Here is a 25448-nt window from a genome sequence, read left to right on the forward strand (position 1 = left end):
TATTTTAATATGTTTTTAGTGGCTATTAATAAAAGAGCAAATGCTTTCTGCTTCTTTTATTACATAGTTATTACTTAATCTTAATATTTTAGATAAATTTTCAGTTTAGTTTGCAAATAATATTTTGGGGGCCATGGAGATGGCTGGGTGGTTGAGGCACTTACTTGTTTTGCAAGCCTGCTGACCTGAGTTTGATCCCCAGCACTCATTTAAAGCTGGACACAAGGTAGTACATACATCTGTGATCCTAACACACCTGTAGAAGTAGAGGGTAGGGCCAGGGGAATCCCAAAGCTCCAGGGCCAGCAAGACTGGCCTTCCTAGCAGCAGAACAGCAAGGGAGACCCTGTCCCAGTAGTGGTGGAAGAAGGTGCTGGAGAGATGGCTCAGTGGCTAACAATGCTTGCTTGTTAAGCCTACCAGCCAGGTTCAGTTCTTCAGCTACCATGAAAAGCCTGAACCCAAAAGTAGCAGCAATGTCTGGGATTCTATTTGCAGAGGCAAAAGCCTTGGCATACCCATACACAGACATACATGTGACACACACACACACGCACACACAGATTTAAAAAAAAATTAATGGGCTGGAGACATGGCTTAGTGGTTAAGGCACTTGCCTGCAAAGCCACAGGACCCAGGTTTAATTCCCCAGGACCCATGTAAGCCAGATGCACAAGGTGGTACATGTGTCTAGAGTTCATTTGCAGTGGCTGGAGGCCCTGGCATGCCCATTCTCTCCCTTTCTCTCTTTCTGTCTCTTTCCCTCTCTCTCTGCCTCTTTCAAATAAATAAAAAAGTAAAATATTAAAAAAAATTTAAGGTGGAAGAAGAGGATCCACACCCCAAGGTTGTCCTCTGATCTCCATACATATGCCATGCACACCCACCCACACACATATACATAATAAAAATGACATTCTTGCATCTACTTTTCCAAAATTTATGACCCTTTTCTCTTTTGATTAATGTAATGACTAGTAGTTTCATATCATTTCTAGATAGTAATTGTAATGTCTTTGCCTATTTGGGATTTTAGGATTTTTATCCCTTAAGTACCTTCACTTGGTAAAGAAAGAAAACCTTCCATCTTGGTCCCAGAGGGAAGGGCAGGTGGTGAGGAAAGTTGAATGAGGAGAGGGGATACATAAGTTTCTGTCCTGTGTCAGGGCAGGGGACACAGAGGTGGTCAGGCTTATTCTCTTAGCCATTTTGGAATTCTAGCCAGTGGTGATGTCTGGCTGGGATTCCCAGCTCTCAGGGAAGGGTTGGCAAACAGCTGAGCTGCTAGATAATGGGTCTGCCACAGCATTTGTCATAGTGAGGGGCAGGTGACCCCACAGCAGAGTTAGAGATGGGTCCCCAGCAATGGAGGATTCAATATGGGGAGTGACAAGCATTGGCAGAGAATAGAATCTGGACCAGGAAACCAAATAATGAATTAAGCAAGTCCTGAGCATGAGAGACCCAAAGCTCATGCAGCAAGCCATACTCGATGAGACCTGAGCTGCTTCTGTTTCATTGCCACAGGAGAGAGTGGTGTGCACGGGAGCGGGAAGACTGAGCAGTGGTCCCTGGATTGTGCATATGATGAGAGAGGACTAGCTGTCAAAATCATTAGTTCTTTTTCAGAAGTTTTCCGTGGCAGCGGCTTGTGAAGAAGATAGAGCAGTTTTATATTTCCTCCGCAGCTTCTTGCCTTTTGGTCTAAGAGTCAGTGCATTTAGCAGTTGGACTTTGTAGTTTGTGGTGTGGGGTAGTAGATGTTTCCCCAAGTTTTTGAAGAAGGACCTTTCGTCTTTATTTTTCACACTTTGTTTTTAGATGATTTTCTGGTAAAGAATAGGTTGATAATACACTTGTTCTGTCTCTGCCAGCCAGAGATGATGCATTGTGACTGGATCAGTGTTAGTATTTTGCTCACAGTTATATTATTGCAGAATATTTTTTCCATGTGGAACAGGTTTCTGAGAAATACAGAAATTCTTCTTTAGCCATTTGCCCTTGTATAAAATAAAGTTAATAAAGTTAGTATTCTTTTTTTTTTTTTTTGAGATAGGGTTCCAGTGTATTGCCCTAATGTTTCAGTTTCCCAGGCATAGGGGATTATAGGCTGCATCACTACCCAGCTAAAAATGTCCATCTTAAAGGATTTTTCTAGAAAAAGAAATAAAAAACAAAAGATTTTCCTAATGATTCTATTGAGATTTTAATTTGTTTCCCATTAGAAATAACAATCTATGGGGCTGGAGAGATGGCTTAGCAGTTAAGCACTTGCCTTTGAAGCCTAAGGACCCTGGTTTGAGGCTCGATTCCCCAGGACCTATGTAAGCCTGATACACAAGGTAGCACATGCATCTGGAGTTCGTTTGCAGTGGCAGGAGGCCCTGGTGCACCCATTCGCTCTCTCTCTTTGCCTCTTTCTCCCTCTGTCTGTTACTCTCAAATAAACAAAAATAAAAAAATTTTAAAAAGAAATAATCTGTTTGTATCTTTATACATAAAGTTTTCATTCTCCACATATTCTGTTTGCAGGTGCACCTTCAGTTGAAGTTTTAGACGCGCCAGTTACTGCCATGGACCACCCATTTCTGAAAGCATTGAGGGAACCATCTAGTTCTTCTGCAAGAACACTAGCAGATGGTAATGCATTTAGAACGAGAAACACCTGTGGATGCAGCAATACTGTAGCGCTTAGATTAGTGCTCTGGGCTTCTCTCCTTTCCCCATTACCACAATTCGACTTCAATTTAAGTGTCATTTCACCTTCTTTTATATTAGTCAGGCACTACTAAAAAGCAAGCAGCTTCATTTTGGGCTTGGTAAAATAACTAAATCTGAAAATTATGGGTATATGATAATATTGTAATTTGGTTTTCCCTGTTTTGTTGTTTCAGTCAGAGGGCCCTCTAGTGGGCGGATTTTCTTGGTACTTTGGATTTTCCCCAAGGGTGTCTATTCCTGAGTCTTAAATTCTAAGTATCACTGATAAAGTTTAAGAGCAACTAGAACTTATTTTAAAACACAATTTTATATATTTCCTTTATTGCAAAATAGAATAAAAACATTGAAGACAGATACTTTTTTTTTTCTTGGTAGTGCTGAGGATGTAACCCAGAGATTCATACATGCTGGCCAGATGTGGTGCAGCTGAGCTGTGTGGCTTACTAGGCATTTAATTGCGTGCATGTGTGGTGTGTACACATATATATGCACATTTGGTATCCCCCATGCTTACCCATGTTTGGGTTCTCTTTCCTGCAGTGTTCAGGGGGAATGTTGATTTGTCCCCCCGCCCCCACCATTGATTGCTCATTCTTACTTGAGCTGGAGTGTCTTACTTGCCTTTTTTCTGTGTGTGAGTCCTGGTGATTTTCCAGTCTGGGCTCCCTACAGAACTGGGGTTGCAGATGTGCATGGCCACAGCCAGCTGTTTATGTGGGCCCTGGGACTCAAACTCCAGTTGTCTTTCAAGCCTTTTCATATCCTCAGCTTGCAGAGAAAGTGCTATTAACTGTTGAACAATCTCTCTAGCTCAGGCATTTAATATTTGTAAAGGAGAGGTTTAGCTTTGAACACACGTCTTTAATCCCAGCACTTTGGAGGCAGAGGTAGGACTGCTGTCAGTTTGAGGCCAGCCTGGGCTTGAGTGAACCCCTACCTTGAAACTCCCCCTCAAAATGAGTTTTATTTGTGTTTTTCATGTACATTTACATTCTTCACAGAGGATTTAAAATTTTTTATGGGCTGGAGAGATAGCTTAGTGGTTAAGCACTTGCCTGTGAAGCCTAAGGACCCCAGTTCGAGGCTTGATTCCCCAGAACCCACGTTAGCCATATGCACAAGGGGGGCATATGTGAATGGAGTTTGTTTGCAGTGGCTGGAGGCCCTGGCATGCCCATTCTCTCTTTCTCTCTCTCTTGCTCTCAAATAAATAAAACTAATAAAAATTATTTTTATTTAGTTACTTGCAATGGGGGGGGGGGCGGGAGGGAGGAAGGGAGAGAAGGAGAGAGAAAGAATATGGGCATGCCATAACTTCAGCTGCTGTGTATCTGGTTTTATGTAAGTACTGCGGAATTGAACTTGGGTTGTTAAGCTTTGCAGGCAAACACCTTAACCACTGTGCCATCTCCTCCAGCCCTACATAGAATTAAAAAAAAATATTCATTGGGGAAGGGGGAGAGAAGTAGAGAGAATATGAATAGATGAACAGGCATGCCAAGGCATCCTGCCACTGTAGAAGAACTCCAGACATATGCACCACTTTGTGCATCTGGTTTTACATGGGTCCTGGGGGATTGAACCTGGGCCAGTAGGCTTTGCACACAAGCACTTTTAACTGCTGAGCCCCCAGCCCACACAAAGGATTTTGTTTGCTTACAAAAATAATGAGGTAATAATAAAATGCAGACTGTAGAAAAATTGAAAACAAAACCACCACTCAATGGTGGCAGCTTTTAAGACTGATGTAATTACCGCATCACGCTTCAGTTTTGACCGAGTGAGTGTAACGGCAGCTGAGACGTGGGGGCAGGTGTAGTTAGTTTCCTTAGTAGAAAGGAGCAAGTTTGATTTCTCAACACCAGTATGTTGCCCAAATGCAGAATTATTTTTTTCCTGAATTTCAAAGAAAGGTCTGTGGCCTCCAGGATGCAGTGGCCACAGTCCTCAAGAGCTCCTTTTCAGTAAACACAGCATATGGGGTTTTTTTTTTTTTTTTATGTAGTTGCCAGTATTCAGGGTGATCACATAGCAGGCTCTGCTGGTTGTCTGGAGTTAGGTGGCCGAGGGTGAACTCACCTGCTTTGGAAACTTGAACATGGCCGCAGGTGGTTTTGCTTTGTAAGTGACAAGACTCACGAAGGCATTCACCTGTACTGACTCAGATGAACGTGTTTTCGTAGGTTTATAGAGTAACTACAAAGAAAGCTAGGCCTTCGCTACTGAAACAATTTTAATTCCTTTCAGCATGTAGGTTAATGATTATTTTTACAAATTGAACATGAAAACTGGCGAAAATTGCTTTAGTTTGGGAAGTTTTCAAAGCAGATATTATCATTACTATGGTTTCCTATACAAAGCTATAGAAAAGCCTCAACTGTGTGTACTGCTGTGCAATCTCATGCAGTATGGCATAGATTTCTAATCACAGCATTATAACATAGTGGGATACAACAAGTGTCTACTTTTCCCCCTTGGCTTTTCAAAAATTATTATTTTAGAGAGAGAGAGAGAATTGGTGTGCCAGGGCCTCAGCTATTGTAATCAGACTTCAGATGCTTGCACCACCTAGTGGGCATGTGTGACATTGTGCTTGCCTCACCTTTATACATCTGGCTTACTAGGATCTGGAGAGTCAAACATGGGTCCATAGGCTTTGTAGCCAAGCACCTTAACTGCTAAGCCATCTTTCCAGCCCCTTCCTTGGCTTTTTTTTGAGGTAGGGTCTCACTCTAGCTTAGGCTTACCTGGAATTCACTATGTCATTTTAGGGTGCCCTCTAATTCACTTTGTGCATGTGACTTTACAAACCCGGTCCACCAGACTTTGCAAGCAAGCACTTTCAACTGCTGAACCACCTCTCCAGCCCATTTTTTCTTTTTTAAAAATATATTTTATTTATTTATAGAGATGGGGATGCTAGGGCTTCCAGTCACTGCAAATGAACTCCAGATGCATGTGCCCCCTTGTGCATCTGGCTTATGTGGGACCTGAGGAATCAAAATGGGTCCTTTGGCTTTGCAGGCAAATGCCTTAACTGCTAAGCCATTTTCTCCAGCCCCCTTTTCTTTTCTTTTATTTATTTATTTATTTTTTATTTTAGAGAGAGTGAATGAGAGAAAGAGGAGAATTGGCATGCCAGGGCCTCAGCCTCTGCAATAGAACTCCAGGCACTTGTGTTACCTAGTGGGCCTGTGCAACCTTGTGCTTGCCTCACCTTTGGCTTATGTGGGGTCTGGGGAGTAGAACATGTGTCCTTAGGCTTCACAAGCAAGCACCTTAACCGCTAAGCCATTTCTCCAGCCCCATTTTTTCTTTCTTTTTTTAAAAAATATCTTTTATTATTTATTTGCAAGGGAGGAGAGAGAAAGAACACTCTTAAGTAGAATATACTTGGTGTTATTTAATATGAGCCAGATGAGTGGAGAATACTTGCTGCTAAAAGTTACTTTTGTCTTGTGATGGCATTCTTTCTATGAAAGAATTAGATATTAGGGACAGTTAGGTGATTTCTGTTCATTTCTTGAAGGGAATACAGATATATTACTTAGATTTTTTTCTTCTATGTCAGTAGGTACAAGTTCTCAAATGTCTTCCTTAAGGAGACCTGAAGAGGATGACATGGCTTTCTTTGAAAGACGATACCAGGAAAGGGTAAGTTTTTGAGAAAATTCACTTTAATACTACAGAAAGATTAGACTTTGAATGTGCAACATCATTAAAAATAATTTATAGGGCTGGAGAGATGGCTTAGTAGGTAAGGCATTTGCCTGTGAAGTCTAAGGACCCAGGTTTGATTCCCCAGTACCCATGTAAGCCAAATATATAAGGTGGTGCATGTGTCTGGAGTTCATCTGCAATGGATAGAGGCCCTGGCGTGCCCATTCTCTCTCTTTCTCTATCTAATCTTTCTCAAATAAATAAATAATTAAACATTAAAAAAATTGTAGAGGTTTCTCCTATAGATGATATTAGGCCTTGAGTCTTGTTTAGGATAATTCAAGCAGAAACAGGACTAATGAATGATATATATGATATCATGAATGGATTATATAGTAGTTGATTTTTTTCATAAATTATAAATTACGTATTAAATTCAAAAAATAGTAAACATCAACAACAATCAATATTTATGAGTTATATGAATCTTGAATTACATGTACCTTATTTATTTATTTATTTTTCATTTTTTGATGTCTTTTGGGAAAGGTTCTTATGTAACCCAGGCTCACTTTGAACTCAGCATGTAGGTGAGGCTGACCTTGAATTCCTGATCCTCTTGCTTCTACTTCTCAAATACAGGCATGTGCCACCATACCCAACCTGTTGAATGTTTACTAAATATGTATATCTTTATACAATAGATATGATATATATATAATTTTCTGATGTATGCTTTTAGAACAATCATGAGAAGTAATTATATTGTGTTTGGTCTTTTATAAGTACAATTTAAAAAATATTTCTTTTTATTTATTTTATTTGAGAGAGAGAGAAAGAGAAAGAGGCAGGTAGAGAGAGAGAGAAAAATGGGTATGCCAAGGCTTTTAGCCACTGGAAATAAACTCCAGATGCATGTGCTCCCTTGTGCCTCTAGTTTACATGGCTCCTGGGGAATCTAATCTGGGTCCTTTAGCTTTGTAGGCAAACACCTTAACTACTAGGCCATCTCTACAGCCCTGTTTATTTATTTATTTATTTATTTATTTTTGGTTTTTTGAGGTAGGGTTTCACTCTAGTCCAGGCTGACCTGGAATTCACTACATAGTCTCAGGGTGGCCTTGAACTCATGGTGATCCACCTACCTCTGCCTCCCAAGTGCTGGGATTAAAGACATGCGCCACCATGCCTGGCTTATTTTTTTGTTTGGTTTTTATAAAATAAAAAAATTAAGTAAATAATTTGCCCCAAATATTTGTTGAGAGAAGTAGGATTTGAATGCTCTTCTACTAAAAACAAAACAAAACACAACAAAAAAAAAACCCGAATGAGGGCTTTGGAGTGAGAAGGAGGACTAGCAGGTAGAAGACAATGGGATGAGAGAGGGGAGTGTGTGGGTAGGATCAGCAGAACAAACTGTGCATGGAAATGCCATTATGAAATCCATTTCTTTGTGTGATGATTGTAAAAATCCTATTGAGTTTGCCTTAGAATTGGAGTCCACCAGGTGACCTGTTGACTGATGCAGTGTGTGAGAGTAGTAGAAGTGTCTGGTTCTGAATGAGGTGGTCTGCCAACTCAAAGAGGAGAGAAATGGTTGACAGAGGTTAACCTGACTTTATTTTGGAATTTTTAACTTGTAATTTGATGGATGGGATAAACTGGTTTTATCAGGTTCCCCCTAATTCCCTTCCCATTCTCTTCATTCTCCTTCCTTCTCCTCCTCCTCTGTCCTTTCCTTTCAGGCCATGGCCTTGTACTTACTAGTCAGGTAGGTACTCTCTCTCTGATCTGCACCTCCAGCCTTTCTCTGGGTTTCTTTCTTTTAAAAAAATTATTTATTTTTGTTTGGTTAGTTGATTAAAAAATATTTTATTTATTTATTTAAGAGGCAGTGGTGGGGGGAGAAAGAGAGAGAGAATGAATGGGTGTACCAGGGCCTCTAGCCACTGCAGACAAACTCTAGACACATGTGTCAATCTATGCATCTGACTTAGCAAGGGTACTGGGGAATCAAATCTGGGTCCTTAGGCTTCACAAGCAAGTGCCTTAACCACCTCTCCATCCCTAATTTTTTTTTTTTTTTTGAGACAGGGTCTGTGTAGCTTGGCTGGCCTGGAACTTGGTGTGTGATCAGACTGGTCTCAAATTTGTAGTAATTCTCCTGCCTCTACCTTGAGTGCTGTCATTACAGCCAGGAGGTAGCATATCCATCTTCCTTGTTTCTTGATCATATTTCTGCCACTTTAAAAGCTAGAAGGCCCGGTTTCACATGCTGGTGCTGCTTCTGCAGAGTGGTGCTGAGCAGTGGGTGGGCTTGGGCTAGCTGAGGTCTTTCATGTCATGGAAAAGGTTCATAAGTATCTATAACGTTAGACAGCCACTGTTTAGGATATGTGTGCTTCTTCAATTTTAACTCTAATGGAGGAGGAGATCTTCAGGAAGGAAACGGGGATTATAGAAAGAGAATCATAGGACAATAAATACCCTTCAAGCAGTCCCTGTGCTAGCCATGGTCCAAGTGGGTTGTGTACTCTGTAATTCCACAGGAAATGGGCATAGGTGGGATGTATGGCAAGGCTTTTAAGCAATATATTTTAGTGACAACATAAGGTAACTTATTTCCTTCTCTAAGGCAATATTCACTTGTGGATTACTTTTATTTAGCTTCTGTGAAGGCAAAATCAGACCGTTTGAATATAAGCAGTCCTGTCCTGTTATTGATCAGGTTTGGGCTTCAGGATTCAGCAGCTTCATAACTGTCATGGCTGTGCTAGTCAATAAGGCATGTGTCCAAGCTGGGCATGCTGATCCCAGCACTCAGGAGGCAGAGGTAGGAGCATCACCATGAGTTCAAGGCCAGCCTTAGACTACAGAGTGATTTCCAAGTCAGCCTGGACCAGAGTGAGACCCTATCTTGAAAAAAACAAACAAACAAAACAGAACATTAAATAAGGCATGCATCCAAATGAAACATGTGCAATCTTTAGAATGATTTATCAGTTATACCAATAAGTGTTTTAAATTTACAGATCAAAATGGAAAAAGCTTCCAAGCAGAAAGGAAAAGCTCCATTGCCATCAGCAACAAAGCCTTCATGAAGTCTGCCATACAGATATATCTTTTCCTGCTTAGTCAAATGTAATAATATGGTTCATTTCTTCTCAGTTTATATACTTTCTTACTGTATAAATATGTCTTTTTGAATATTTACTTAACTTATTGAAATAAATGAAATTACATATTATTTTTGTAAAAATTCACATTATATGTGTGTGTATATATGCAAGTATAGTATTTCTTAAAAAGTTCTTAAAAATTTAAGTATGTTATTTTCATGAGCTGAACCCTGAAAATACAGTAAATAGTTTTAGTTTATCATCATATAACTTTTATAGGGTATTAAAAAAATTAAGGATGTCATTAAAGGCTTTAAACAAAATGTAAGGGTATTTTTTCACAGAAAACAATAAGTTATGATATTAAATTTTGTTTTCAAGCTTTAGAATATTGATTTATGTTTTCAATAAAAACTATTTTATGCATCTTTTCCCTAGTGACTTCAGCTAAGTTTTACATTGTTTTGCAACCTTGCCCACTGTATATAAGTGTATTGGACACCTGTTATATAGCACTTTAAATCCTCTCAGCCTTCCTCCTGTGCACTAGTGCTGCTGTAAAACTCGCCAAGCAGGCTTCTGACAACTTCATACGGGAAACCACGTGTTCACTCACCTTCTTGTGTCTGGGACAGAACACCCGACCAGAAACAGCTTACGGGAGGAAAGGATTTATTTCAGCTTGCAGTTTTGAGGGGCAGTTTAATCATGGCAAGGAGAGCCTGGCACGAGCAGGAAGCTGGCTGACACCACCACATCTCAGCAGCAGGAAGGGAAAATTTTGTCTGAGTGAGGTGACTCCACTCCCAGTTGGCTAGACTAATAAACCTGAAGGGTCTGCCCCAGTGATAGAGCTCCTCCACTATGCCCCAACCTCCCAAAGGCTGTACAACTTTCCCAAGTTACCATCAGCTGGGGACTAAGTATCAGAACACATGAGGCTATGGGGGACATTTTACATTGAAAGCCCCTTACCATGTAGTCACAGCTTGAATTGGGCCTATGAGATGGCTGTCTTCCGCTTGGATCCTCTGGCTCTCAGGCTTGTCCCATCTAAGAACCACATTGCATCATACATGTGCATCTCAAAGATATAGAGGATCTGATGACCTATTCTTGACCAATGATGGGTGGTGGAAGCCAATATATAAATGTTCCCCCTTCTATGAGCTGATTAGGAAATTTTGGGATACATTTCATAAGCTTCTTCAGGAAATCCTGTGTGATTGAGCACCTGGTCAACTCAAGGGTACATTGTGGGATCACAGATACACGTGCCACTTTGCATTGTTTTTTTTTTTTTAAATTTTTTGGTTCATTTCTATTTATTTCTTTGAGAGTGACAGAGAGAGAGGGAGAGAAAGAGGCATATATATATAGAGAGAATGGGCGCGTCAGGGCTTCCAGCCACTGCAAACAAACTCCAGATGTGTGCGCCCCCTTATGCATCTGGCTAACGTGGGTCCTGGGGAATCGAGCTTCGAACCAGGGTCCTTAGGCTTCACAGGCAAGCGTTTAACTGCTCAGCCATCTCTGCAGCCCTGCATTGGGTTTTATGTGGTTGCTGGGAAAAACTGAACTCTGGCTAACAGGATTTGCAAGCAACAGCCTTTAACCACTGAGCAATCTCTGCCTATCCATGTTTTTAAAATGATTTAGGTAATAAATATTATGTCCTCTGACCACAGTGAAATTAATCAGAAATCTATAACAACATCTGAAGCATTTCCAAATGTTTAAAGATTATAAAGCATATGTCTAAATAGTGCATGGGTCAAAGAAAATAATCAAAAGGGTATTAAAATTACGTGATTTTTTTCTTTTTTTTTTTGGTGTCTCGAGTTAGGGTCTCACTGTAGCTCAGGCCGACCTGGAATTCATTATGTAGTCTCAGGGTGGCCTTGAACTCATGGCAATCCTCCTACCTCTGTCTCCTGAGTGCTGGGATTAAAGGTGTGTACCACCATGCCCGGCAAAAATTTTTTATTTATTTGCAAGAAGAGGGAGGGGGAGGGAATGGATGTACCAGGGCCTTTAATCACTGAAAACAAACTCCAGATGCATGTGCCATCTTGTGCATCTGGCTTTAAGTGGGTACTGGGGAAATGAACCTGGGTCGTTAGGCTTTGCAGGCAAGTGCCTTAAGCACTGAGCCATCTCCCCATCCCTAAAAGTACTTTTTTGAATGAGCATGAAAACAGTATTGTACTGTAGCTAAAGCAGTGTTTACAGGGAAATGTATAGCACCAAATGCCTTAATCAATAAAAAAGAAAGCTCTCAAATTAGTGACTGCAACCAGTATCTTATGGAACTAGAAAAATAACACACTGAAGATGAATTTTAAGTGCAAGAAAAATGGATAGAATGGGAGGTCATGATATTAAGTGAAATAGGTTTATTCAGAGAGACGTTTTCTTGTGTAGAATCTAGAAAAGATTATCAGGAACAAGAAGGACATGGGGGAGGGGTGAAGTAAGGGACAATTATGGTGAATATGATCAAAGTACATGATAGGCATGTATAACAATGTCACAACCAAAGCAATTCTGTTTAATTATTATTTGCCAATAAAAGGAAGAGCAAAGAGAACTAGATAGGAAAGATTAAATAGTAAATACCAAATCATAAATTGAAATTGGCAGAAAAAAAAAGGTCAATGCCCAAAGGTTTTTGTTTTGTTTTGTTTTCCAACCAGTGAACCTGTACCATGACTGATAAGTGTGTGGAGAAGGGGTGGGGGAGGGAGGATGGTACAAATTGTGAATGTTGAGAACGAGACTTGATATTACCATAGATTCTGTAGATATTAAAAAGATACTAAAGAATGTAAATAACACTGAGTGTGGTGGTGCACGCCTTTAAGTTAAGAGGAAGGACAGAGATCTGGGCACAGTGCCAGCCGGCCCCTGTGAAGGGCCCCTTGCTTTGCCATCCTTGATCCTGTTCTGCCTCTCCCTTGCAAAGCTTGCAGGTGTGTGCCCAAAGCCCTCCCCTGCCCAGTCAATGAGACAGAGGAACTATGGCCATTTCTCTGATTAGAAAGGAGACTTGTGAACACCTCATGGGAATCAGTGATTGAGTCAGAACTACACATCTTTATAACTCAGTGGAGTCGTTTTAAAGATCAACTTAATTCCTTGTCAGAAAGGCTTATAAACCCCAAGACAACAGTCATCCAGAAGCAACCTACGCTGTGGGACCCCTCTCTGCTACAGACAGCTTTTAATTTTTGTTTCTCAATAAACTCAATATTAAACTTTTTCTCTAAACTTGCTTTCTTTGTAACTCATCCTTCACTGTCCAAGAGATAAAGAACCTGGAGTCGTTGACTCAATAGAGCTTTGGTAACCATTGGGAGTCTGGCACTTCCCGAGTTAAGCCCACATAAGAATTGAGATAAGGGGGCTGGGGAGATGGCTTAGCTGTTAAGGCGCTTGCCTGCAAAGCCAAAGGATATAGATTCGATTCCCCAGGACCCATGTAAGCCAGATGCACAAAGTGGCCCATGCGTCTGGAGTTTGTTTCCAGTGGCTGGAGGCCCTGGCATGCCCATTATCTCTCTGTCTGTTTCTCTCTTTCTGCTTCTTTCTCTGAAATAAATAAATAAAAAATTTAAAAAAAAAAAGAAAAAAAGAATTGAGATAAGGCTGTATCACTCTCAGACACCCATTACATTAATTTTAAAAAGTCAGCAGAATTGTATGTGTATGTGCGTGCATGTGTGCATGTGTGCACATGTGTGGTCATTGACAAATGGCTACAATTTTTATGGAACTATAAAACTTAAACCATTTTGAAAAACAATACTGTTGGAATGCAGCTTAATAGTATCTTAAAGACTTACAAAACTTAAGACTTGCAGAAGTTTAAAAAAAAAGCAGAGTTCAGCATAACTGAAAATTCAGAAATGGTCTTGCCCCTAGATGGTCCATTGATCATTGACAATGTTGCAAAGACAATTCGCTAGAGAAATGATAGTGTTTTCAATAAATGATGATCAAAAACTGGATATTCATATATAAAAAATGACCTTTGGTTCATGTTTCACGTCTTATAAAAATTAACTGCATGGGTTGGAGAGATGGCTTAGCAGATAAGGCACTTGCCTGTAAAGCCAAAGGACCCAAGTTTGATTCCCCAGGACCCACATAAGCCAGATGCATAAGGTGGCACATATGTCTGGAGTTTGTTTCCAACAGCTGGAGGTCTTGGAGTGCCTATTTTCTCTCTCAAATAAATAAAATTAACCAGAAACTTATTTGGCCTGGTTTGAATTCCCAGCACAAAAAAGAAAAAGAAAAAGCAGAGCAAGGGCTGAAGAGATGACTTAGTGGTTAAGTTGCTTACCTGCAAAGCCAAAGGACCCAGATTTAATTCCTTAGGACCCATGTAAGCCAGATGTACAAGGTGGTGCATGCGTCTGGAGTTTGTTTGCAGTGGCTGGAGGCCCTGATGCACCCCTTCTTTCTTCCTTTCTTTCTTTCTCTCTCAAATAAATATATATATATATTTTTTAAAAGCAGAGTAGCTGGGTGTGGTGGCACACACCTTTAATCCCAACACTTGGGAGGCAGAGGTAGGAGGATAGCTGAGAGTTCGAGGCCACCCTGAGACTATATGGTAAATTCCAGGTCAGCCTCAGGTAGAGTGAGACCCTACCTATAAAAACCAAAATAACAAATAAATAAATAAATAAGCAGATCAAACTTCCTCTAAATTAAATTATTCCCTCCTGAAGGGAGGAAGGAGTCATGAGGTCAAGAAGTTTGAGAGAGGGGTTACTAAAGTTTAAAAGGTCACAGATCACTCTCCAAGGTTATTGGAGTCATAAATAACTGTTGAGGGACAGACTTTCACCAGTGTTATGTAGCAATTGAAATACTCCTTGGTTGGAGGGAAGGAAACTCAGGAGACTCAGGAAGTCAACAAGTCTGTCAAGGTTGTTGACCTCACCCTAAGGCTATTTATTGTAAAGGGAGAACAACTGCTTGGGGATGACAGGCTACTTCAGGAAGTGTGCTCCAGACTTCTGTGTCACCTATGCTGGATGGGCTTTGCCGTGATGCAGCTGCTTTTGAGTTGAAGTGGCTGTGGGGAGGGCAGTTGCCATCCAGGATGGGATGAGTCTTCTCCATGGTGTGGCTGCTTAGGGGTTTTCATGTCTGTAAGTGTGCCCTCACTCTGAGGCTGAGGGAAGAACATCTTCAGGGGTAATCCTGACTTAGGGAGCTCCACCTAAGTGGCTTTGGGGAGGTTCTCATTGAAGGGTTAATATGAAAGGGTTAAAATGAAAACTAGAGGAAACTAAAGAGTTATTACCTGTCCCTAAGACCAGCAAGCAATAAAAGAACTTGAGAAGCATGGCTTTGAGAGGCCTGTCCACTCCCAGATGATAAATTAAACTTCCCTCAGCTCAGGAAGCCTTGAGGGACCAGAAACCACAGGTCCAGCCTGTTTTTTCTTAGTATCCTCCTCCTAAGCTTGCACCCCATCCTGGCCCAGTGTTTCAGCCTTCATCCCACAGGAAAGTTGAGGCCCCTCGCTGTTTCTCTCATTAAACAGTCTGCCTGTAGAGATCAAGTCTGATGTTCTCTTTTGCTTTTCTCTTATACTTTCCGTACCCTCGTCCTAGATGGGATGAAACTGCTCAACAGTGCTCTGGGATTTACATTGCCCCTGTAGGCCATCCCTCACCCTGCTCTGTAAGTAATCCTAATAAACTCATTGACTCACCAACTTGTTTTGGTGTAACTACTTCTGTGTCTGTGCCCTATCTGGGATGATGATGTGGGTTTTCATCAATTCAGAAGAAAAGTTTTCTGCGACATGTATAGCTGTGTGCGTGCAGAGATGTGTGCATGCACACAAAGCTAGAGAAGAATGTTAACTGTTGTCCTCTCTATTCCCGTGTCCATGAGATGGAGTCACTCAATGAACCTGCAGATTCTGTTTTGTGGTCAGACTGAGTGACCAGTGGGCCCTGTGACTGACCAGTGAGCCCCGTGATTCTCTTGTATCTGCTTCCCACAGGATTGGGGTGACAGGCATGTGTGGCCACAGCCAACTTTTCACATGGGTGCTGGGAGTTGAACTTACCCAGTCCAAGGCCCTCTCCAGCCCTCACTCATATTAAGCAGGTGCTTTAACTGAGCTGTACTTCCAGTCCCTGAGCTTTTGTTCTTTAAAATACTCTGCTAGAGAATGAGAAGACAGCCATAATGTGGGAGAAAATATTTGAAAATCTGAAGGAGTTATATTCATGGATTACAAAGAACAAAAGCCAATGATAGGAAAATCCAATTTAAAAATGGAAGAAAGTTTGAACAGGCACTCCAGCAAAGAAGATATATGTATCGAAAGAAAGGGATACATGTATAGAAAATAAAAATGCATCAAAGACGCTCAACATTTTTATTCAGTAGATGATTAAATGTGAATAAAAACCACAGTGAAGGGTTGGAGAGATGGCTTAGCAGTTAAAGCTCTTGGCTGTGAAGCCTGAGTACTTAGGTTCAACTCCCCAGTACCCACATGAATCAGATAGACAAGGTGATGGCATGCATCTGGAGTTTGTTTGCATTAGCTAGAGGCTCAGGACACACCCATTCTCTCCCTCTCAGATAAACAGACCAATAGAAATATTTTTAAAAACCCATTTAAGCCTGTCACTACATCTAAATGTTTAAACTGTGGTAGAAAAGAAGCTAAAAATTGAACCGATTCACTGAGTTGCTGTAAGAACTTCTGGGCTGGAGAGATGGCTTAGTGGTTAAGGCACTTGCCTGCGAAACCTAAGAATGCATGTGCAAATCTCCAGGTCCCATGTAGCCAGATGTGCAGTGACGCAAGCATGCAATGTTGCACATGCACACAAGAGGGTGCACATATTCTGAAGTTCGTTCACAGTGGGTGAAAGGCCCTGGAGTGTCCTTTCTCTGTCTCGGCCTCTGCCTCTTTCTCTTTTTGCCTCTCTCAAAACTAAAAAATAAAAAAATAAAAAAAATTAATTGCTGAGGAGCTCAATTTATCTTTGCCAGCAGATGGAAAATCCCAAAGAGAGAAGTGTCCAGAATGGCCCAGAAGGATGATAAAAAGGAAAGACAGTTTAGGCTAAAATAAAGTAAGACGAAGTCCATTGTTAGGGTGGCCTGACTACATAAATCACTGATATGGAAATTGCCACATCTTGTTTGTTCACTCACCAGTCCCCTCGCCTTTGAAAACTATAAAATTGAAACAAAATCTCAGCTCAGGGTCAGAGCTTCTTTGGAGAGCTATCTCAAGCATTTTTGGCCCCCAAGTAAATAAAATTGGAATGATCTTTCCAGAGAGTTAATGCAACAAAACTAAAAAACAACACTGAAGACACTATGAGGGAGGAAGGAGGGGGAGGATTTAAGGGAGGTTACAGTAGCTATGTAAGTAGAGGGCAGAATACCAGGCAAAATGGTCTGAGTGGGGTCAGGGCAAGGGATGGAGGAGAGGAGGAAGTGGGAGGAGGGTTAATCAAAATTAAAGATATATTGGGAGGCAGAGATAGGAGGATCACCTTGAGTTTGAGGCCATCCTGAGAATACAGAGTGAACTCCAGGACAGCCTGGGCTAGAGTGAAACCCTAGCTTGAAAAAAAAAAAAAAATTAAAGCTATTGTGAATAAGCCATATGGAAACCTACTTCTTTGTAGCTAAGTAAAAGAGATCCTGGCACACCTATACATACACAACTACAAATTTGAAAAATTAATTTAGTGTACACTTTTGTTATGTGGTTTATGTAAATTATATTTAAAATTGTTACAAATTAATGTGGGTGTATATTCTTATTTATTTATTTGAGAGAGTGTGTGTGAGTGCATGCCACAGCCTTCAGCCACTGCAAACTAACTCCTGCAAGAGGCCCTAGGTTCAATTACCAGCATTGCAAAACAACAAAATTAATTAGGGATAATTTTCAGTTGTGCATGACCAAGAGCTAAGCTACACTTCCAAGCCCTTCCCCTAATGCCATGAGAAAAATAAACACCTGTCAATGTTGAGAAATGAGGATGCTACGGTTGGGTTGCAAAATGAGTGTAAGCTATTGATCTAAAAGAAAGCCATTTTCTTTTAGAGAGAGGGAGTGAGTTTGCAGGCAAGCGTCTTAAGTGCTAAGTCATCTCTCCAGCCCCATTTTCTTTTTATTCTAATATATATATATATATATATATATATTTTGGTTTTTCGAGGTAGGGTGTCACTCTGGTCCAGGCTGACCTGGAATTAACTCTGTCATGTCAGGGTGGCCTTGAACTCATGGCAATCCTCCTACCTCTGCCTCCCGAGTGCTGGGATTAAAGGCGTGTACCACCACGCCCGGCTTTTTGTAATATTTTTTATTTATTCATAAGAGAAAGAAAAGGGGAGGGGGGGGAAGTACTATGGACACACAAGGGCCTCTAGTCACTGCAAATGAACTCCAGGCACATGCACTGCTTTGGACATCTGGCTTCAAGTGGCACTGGGGAATTGAACCCTTCATCAGGCTTTGCCAGCAAGTGTCTTAAACGGTTGAGCCATCTCTCCTACCCAAGAGGGTCGTTTTCACTTACCCAATTATTTTTCTTCTCTCTGCCTGTAAGAAAAGAATGGTAGGGGCTGGTGAGATGGCTTAGCGTTTAAGGTGTTTGCCTGTGAAACCTAAGGACCCACGTTAGATCTCGCTCCAGATGCCACATAAGCCAGACGTAGAAAGGTGAGGCAAGCGCAAGGTCGCACACGGCCACCAGGTAGCGCGAGGGCTTGGAGTTCGACTGCAGCGGCTGAGGCCCTGGCCCGCCAAGTATTTCCGCTTTTAAATCTGTGTGAACAAATTAGAACAGCCGACGCCCACCTCACGTTTACCGCCTTACCTTACGTCTTCGTCTTCGTCATCGCTGCACGGCTTGTAGAAGGACTAGCCATTGGCCGAGAGGTGCGGGGCCCGCCTACAAATCCCCATCACCGCCTCCCTCCCTCCCCCCCCCACCGCCCGCGACGTGCTGTGCGCGCGCAGAGCGGGACTCTGGGCGGGGCGGCGGCCTCGGGCGCACGTGACTCGCGATGGCGCAGCGGCTGGCGCGCAAGCGCAGAGCGGGTTCCGGGCCCTGGAAGCCCGCGTGGTAAGCGTCGACGCGACGGGCGAGCGAGAGAGCGAGCGTGCGCGACGGCTGGCCGAAGGCAGGGCTCGGCGGCGGGCCGCGGCGGGCGGCGGCGGCGGGCTCGGGGCTTGGCATGTGGGGCCAGGGGCTCTTTGCTAGAGCGCGTGTGGCGGAGAGCGTGAGGTTAGTGGCGGTCCGGTGGCTGGCGGGCGGGCGGGCGCCGTGGGGTGCCTCGGGGACGCGGTCGTGGCTGGCCGCGGGGTTCCGGCCCGGCGCGGCGGCGCGGGGTGAGGCCTGCGTGCAGGCCGCTGCTGCGCTCCGCCGCCCCCAGCCGGGGGGACACCGAACCCCTTTCTGGGTGCGGTGCCAGGAGGCACAGTCTAGACGTTTGCCGATAACTAAGGCCGCCTTGGGTGGAGTTGTGTCTTCGCTTTCCAGCAACTTTTGCCCATTTAGCCTTCAAAACCACGCATAAAGCAAGTGCGAAGGAGCTTCATGATGCCGACTTCTTCCAAATTCTCCTGCTTATTGTGTCTTGTCTTTTCATTGACAACCTTTCCAGGTATAGACACTATTCCAGGAGCAAAATCCCCTCCCACGTCCCCCCACCCCCGTCCACTGACTCCCGTGTCTCCTATTTCAAATTCTCACCATTTGGTAATCCTTATTTGCAAAATGTGGGTAAAGGAACAGTTCCTATCTAACAATTTTTTTTTTTTTTTTTTTTTTTGGTTTTTCGAGGTAGGGTCTCGCTCTAGCCCAGGCTGACCTGGAATTCACTCTAGTCTCAGGGTGGCCTCGAGCTCACGGCAGTCCTCCTACCTCTGCCTCCCGAGTGCTGGGATTAAAGGCGTGCTATGCTCAGCAAAAACTACTTTTCAAGAATAACTTGTGAACCTTAAAAAAAAAACAAAAAAAAAAACGGGCGCGGTGACACACACCTTTAATACTATTTTCCTTGCCACTCTCCCATGCCTCTTCCACCTAACACTTTCCAAGTATAAGATCCAATGCATTCCAGAGAAATAGTCTCCCCAAACAAATTCCTACATGGTTTTACTTTTTTTAAAAAAATATCTGGGCTGGAGTCTCCCATGCCTCTTCCACCTAACACTTTCCAAGTATAAGATCCAATGCATTCCAGAGAAATAGTCTCCCCAAACAAATTCCTACATGGTTTTACTTTTTTTAAAAAAATATCTGGGCTGGAGAGATGGCTTAGTGGTTAAGCGCTTGCCTGTGAAGCCTAACGACCCCGGTTCAAGGCTCCATTCCCCAGGACCCACGTTAGCCAGATGCACAAGGGGGCGCACGCATCTGGAGTTCTCTTGCAGTGGCTGAAAGCCCTGGCGTGCCCATTTTCTCTCTCTCTCTGCCTCTTACTCTGTCTGTTGCTCTCAAATAAATAAATAAAAATAAACAGAAAATTAAGAAAATCTTCATTTATTTACTTGAGAAAGAGGCAGAGGACCAGTCAGTACCTTCTGCAGCTGCAAAGGTATGCCAGACACATTTGCTGCTTAATGCTACTTAATGGATACTGAGGAATTGAACCCCAGATGTCACAGCAAGTGCCTTTAGCTGTTGAGCCATCTCTCCATGTATCTCAGTGCAGTTTTAAAACTGCCTTTTGACCTATGTTGAATAATTCTTGTTTTGAAGACATTTTGATGACAGTGTATTTGAAAAAAAAAAGCAACCTTTAAGGTGAATAAAAATAAGAATGTTTAAAATATTTATAAGTTCTACCCCTTTCCATGTTGAGTTGGTAACTTTTCCATAGTTGAGTGCATTTGAAACTTTGGTATCCTTTAATCCCTAGGTTATTTAAAAGCTGTAAAACAAAAGTCCACATTTTGGGGTTGGAGAGATGATTCAGTGGGTAAAGGCACTTGTAAACTTTGACAGCTGGCATTTGATTCCCTAGTATCCACTTAAAGCCAGACCCAAAGTGGTACCTGTGTTTGAAGTTCCTTTCCATCGGCAGGAGGCCCTGGCACACCATTCTCTGTCTCTTACTCAAATAAATGCATAAAATAAAGTCTGTATTTTGGTTGGGGATGCTGCTCAGTGTTGAGTGCCTGTCTAGCATGTACAAAGCCCTGGGTTCAATCCCCAGCCCCGAGGAAAAAAAAAAAGTCTACATCTTTGAAAAACAAAATATGCACTAGCTAGAATGTTTGCTTTTTAAAATGGCAGTTCTGTGAAGGTTTTTGCTTATTTTTTCCCCCTATTTTTGTGCACTCTGGTGTATAGAACAGTGTTAGGGGGAAAGGGAGGAAAGAAAAAGTCATATTAGCTAATGATGTCAATTTCACTGCATGTCAGATTGTTATTACACATCTTCTGCAGATAACTTTTTTGAGGTAGGGTCTCACTCTAGCTGAGGCTGACCTGGAATTGACTCTGTATAGTCTCAGGGTGGCCTTGAACTCACATCGATCCTCCTACCTCTGCCTCCTGAGTGCTGGGATTAAAGGCATGAGCCATCATGCCAGACTTTGCAAATAACTTTTTATGATAAGGAAATAAAATTATTTGGAACTGAAAACCTGAAATAAGCCTTCCATTTTTATATTCCTTTAAGATGTATGAATAGAAACTGATATTCCATTCCAGTATGTTGAGAATAAAATTGTAAAGTTGTAGATGTTTTCTTTGAAATGTTTTTCAGTTAAGGTGTATCATATAATAAGATGATTTTTGAGGTAATAGGTGAAATTTGATATTCCTTAGTGTTTTTAATTCTAGGAGTACCTTTTAAATAAAATAAGTTACCACTCTTAAGCATTTACAGTGTTTCTTTTTGTCTCCATTATGGAACTCTTTCTCTTGTTTGAGAGGGTACTATTTTTTTTTTTTGAGAATATGCACATTTTTCTTAAGTAGTCCCTTATGTAAGTGATCAAAAATTTGTGTGTATGTGAATTATCTTCAGTGTAAATATGTAAAAGTTCGGCTAAAGATGTTAGAAATAGAAATGATTTTGAAATTTCAAATTTAAAATGTGTTTAGAACAAATTTGTCCCTGCCAGCGGGGAGTTGAACAAGGACTCGAGGAGAAGCTAACCTGGGTGTAAAAAGGCAAACAGACCCAAAAAGGAGACCATGCTAGGTGTTTGTCAAGGCCTTAGAGTCTATTTTTTTTTTTTTTTTTTTGGTTTTTTGAGGTAGGGTCTCACTCTAGCCCAGGCTGACCTGGAATTAATTATGGAGTCTCAGGGTGGCCTCGAACTCATGGCGATCCTCCTCTGCCTCCCGAGTGCTGGGATTAAAGGCGTGCGCCACCACGCCCGGCTAGAGTCTATTTTTTACACAGTGGTTATATAGGGGAAGAAAAGTGGGGGAATAAGCTGGCTGATGTGATTTAGGGCTTTGGAATTTCAGGAAACCAAGAGGGGATTTAATTAGGTGTTCATCTAATCTTGCCTCAATGGCTTCACATCCTGACCATAAACAGGCCTTTTGCAAACGATAAGATTCTGTAAGCAGTCTGCTGACCAACGTTCCAGAAGTACCTAACAGAAAGCTGGATGGACCAACTTTCTGAATAATGAGTCAGCTTATGAGCAGGCCCAGGCAAAATGGAGAGGCTTTTGCTCTATGGCTCCCGACACAAATTAAAAATTAGTTGTGGGAAAAATACATGTGTGGTCATTTTACTATAGAGTTTAAATTTTGGTAACTTCATGAGGACAAATACTTGAAGAATTTGTACATTATGTGGCTGCCTTTATTTGTTGTTAGTAGGTGCATTATTGGAACCTAATTCAAAGTATTAAATTGTTAGTTTTTCAGAAATTGTCCAAATGGATGAAGATGTACAGTACAATAAAGGTAATGACATTAAATTATCTTGGGGGCTAAGTGATACTGATTAATTTCTAATTTTATTTGTCCTGTTACTTGGTTTTAGTTGAAGATGTGGTTGGAAGTCATGTAGAAGATGCAGTAACATTTTGGGCCCAGGTAAATCAAAACTTGGTTGGTTTCCCTTTCCTACCTTCCCCTTCCCTAACCCAACAAAACCAAAAACCTGGGCTGGGGAGATGACTCAGTGGTTAAAGGCACTTGCTTGCAAAGCCTGATGGCATGGGTTCAGTTTCCCAGTACCCAAAGTGGTGAGGGCATGTATTTGTAGTTCATTTGCAGTGGCAGGAGGCTCTGGTGTGCCTGTATTGTCATTCTTTTACAAATAAATAAATAAAATATTTTAAAAAAACAAACCTCTAGGTGTGGCAGTGCACACCTTTAATCCTAGCACTTAGGAGGCAGAAGTAGGAGGTTTGCCATGAGTTTGAGGCCACCTGTGACTGCATAGTGAATTCCAGGCCAGCCTGAGCTTGAGTGAGACCCTACCTCATAAAACCAAAATAAATAATAGATAAATAAACCCAAACCAAGGAATACACATTTTTTTATTGTCATCCTCGGTACCTAACTTTTATTACCTAGCACAAATACATAATTAAAAGACAAATGGCTACAACTAGAACTTTTTCTAAGTTATGACTGGTATGCTTATATTTCAATAAGAAAATCAGCAAGATTGTGACTTCAAAATTACACTAAACCATCATCTTAGGTTGCATAAACTGAGAGGCTATTAATGTATTTGTGAAGTTATAGCCCCATCTAGGGGTCTTTTATAAGATTCCTACAGATAAGATTTTAACCCTCTCCTTTTTTCCCTAGCTAAGGTCTCTCTCTAGCCCAGGCTGACCTGGAATTCACTATGTAATTTCAGGCTGTCCTTGAACTCATGGCAATCGCCCTACCTCTGCCACCCAAGTGTTGGGATTAAAGGTGTGCACCACCATGCCCGGCTGAGATTTTTAGAAATTTATATGTGCGTAGTTTGTGTGGTTTGGTGATGCAGCACCTTATGTGTTCCCTTGTGGTATTTCCTTCCATCATAAACCCACCTGTGGTTTTTTTTTTTTTGAGGCAAGCCTAACAGGAGGAGAGGGAGAATGGGCACACCATGATGTCTAGCCACTCCAGACAAACTCAAAATGCATGTACAACCATGTGCTGGTTTATGTGGGTTCTGGGGAATTGAACCTGGATCCCTAGGCTTAGCAGGCAAATGCCTTAACTGCTACGACATCACTCCTTCCCAAAGTTTTTTTTGGTCTTTTTTTCTTTTTTGTTTATGGTATGGTACCCCTGGGATGGGGGTTCTCCTCCATGGTGGCCATAGCAGAATATCGGATGCCTGACTCTGTCACTGTCATGTTTGGTCTTGTTTTGAGCTAGTCTATTTTCTGATTCTGGAGCTTGTGTGGTCTCACATATTCTCAGGTCTCTATTCCTGAGGTACTGGGGTTACAGGTGTGCATGGCCAACCCAGCTGTTAATGATGCGTTTTGCTGATTTGAACTAAGGTAATTTCAGGTCCCTTTAAGCCCTCTTGCTTGTGCAAGAAGCACACATAACCCTTGAGCGAGGGTTGGTCTTGTAGAGTCCCTGTGGAAGAGCCTGTTTGTGCCTCTTGTTCTGGTGGTTGCAAACAATCCTTGATACTCCATCCCTTGCAGGCATGTTTCTCCTGTCCCTTCTCTTGTTACTATAAGACATTCTCTTTGAGTGCCTGCATGTCTGTTTTTTTTCCCTCTTAGAAGATGCTAGTCACTACCTTGTATCCCATCACAAATGAAGAGAGGTAACAAGTATAAAGTATAAAGCCAGACTAGTAACGTTTCAAGTGAGTGTTGGCTATATATTTGTTCATTCAGGTCTAGACTTTGATTCAGTCATTCTTATTTGTGAAGCTACTGATTCAACAGTTATGACTCAAAATACATGGTTTAAACTGGAAGTCAGCAAACTGTTAAGTGATCAAGTAGTAAATACTACACAATTGATGAGCCATACAGTTTCTGTTTTAAAGATTCAAAATCAAGATTTTAGTGCAAAAGCAGCCATAGACATATGTGAAGGAATATGTAGCTGTTATCCAATAAACTTTGCCCACCTGATTTAAAACATGAATTTGAGACTGCTCTAGAAATGTGAACAGTTCAAAACATGAGGAAACATTCCTTAGATGAATGAAGAGATTCAACAATTAAAGCTGCTACTGGTATCTCTATAACTCTAATCTCAAAAAACAAGTTGTGCAATTTGAGATTCAGCTAATGAGCAAAGGAGAGTAAAGAGAGACTTGGAGCTGCATCGAGGCAGGGCAGAACAGAGGTGTACTCCTGTGGTACTCCTGTGTTGCATAGAGAGACATGGGGTTGCCTAGAGGTAGGGTAGAATGGAGATGTTCTTCGTTGTTTCGCATCCCTTGTGGATTTCTGCCAAAGTTGCTAGTTATAAGACAACACTGTAGGATCGTTAGTATACCTAGTGTGATGAATGGTAATTGAAGGAATCTTGAATATTTTTCTTCCATTTATTTCTTTTTTTGTTTTTTGAAAGGAGCTTCCATTTACTTAGTATCCATGTTGACAGCGTATGACTGTATGGGATATTTTTATATATTGTGAACTTTATCCCAAATGCTGCTTTTCATGTTTCTTGGAATCAGTTTTAAGGCCATTTCCTTTTTTGTGGTGTTGGGAATTGAACTCAGAACCTCATGCATGCAAGACAAACACATACTGTCAACAGGGCTGTATCCCTAGCCCTGTTTTTTTTTGGGGGGGGGAGGGGTTTGGTGACATTGATATTCATCATCATATCTTGAAGCTGCTCTTTCAGAGATTTTGAATCATTACAGAAAGTCATTTTTTTCTAGGCTTAACTATTTTGTTAGCATATTTCTGTTAAGTCTGATGTTTGTATATTTATTAAATTAATTATTTGTTTTTTTTTGAGGTAGAAT

General features: G+C 41.6%; 2 protein-coding genes across 6 annotated transcripts in view; both read left to right on the plus strand.

Annotated features, from left to right (window-relative positions):
• Positions 1 to 15158, plus strand: part of Fam221a (family with sequence similarity 221 member A) — a 36354-nt gene extending 21196 nt beyond the window's left edge. For 2 of the 5 annotated variants that reach the window (XM_004652809.2, XM_045135941.1), the window contains 3 exons: positions 2533 to 2640; positions 6293 to 6375; positions 9414 to 9628. In XM_004652809.2, the coding sequence (XP_004652866.2) occupies positions 2533 to 2640; positions 6293 to 6375; positions 9414 to 9482 (260 nt within the window). In that variant the 3' untranslated portion in view covers positions 9483 to 9628. Of the gene's footprint in view, positions 1 to 2532; positions 2641 to 6292; positions 6376 to 9413; positions 9629 to 15133 lie in introns of those variants that run through there. The other 3 variants (XM_045135940.1, XM_045135939.1, XM_004652811.2) reach the window with 3 other exon arrangements.
• A 3591-nt stretch (positions 15159 to 18749) lies between these two features.
• The window catches only part of Stk31 (serine/threonine kinase 31), a 107111-nt gene continuing 100412 nt past the window's right edge, over positions 18750 to 25448 (plus strand). Inside the window, exons 1-3 of the mRNA XM_045135938.1 lie at positions 18750 to 18799; positions 22407 to 22453; positions 22533 to 22585. Of these exons, the coding sequence (XP_044991873.1) occupies positions 18750 to 18799; positions 22407 to 22453; positions 22533 to 22585 (150 nt within the window). The remainder of the gene's footprint in view (positions 18800 to 22406; positions 22454 to 22532; positions 22586 to 25448) is intronic.

Source organism: Jaculus jaculus, chromosome 16, assembly GCF_020740685.1.
Source record: "Jaculus jaculus isolate mJacJac1 chromosome 16, mJacJac1.mat.Y.cur, whole genome shotgun sequence".
In the NCBI taxonomy this organism is placed as follows: Eukaryota; Metazoa; Chordata; class Mammalia; order Rodentia; family Dipodidae; genus Jaculus; species Jaculus jaculus.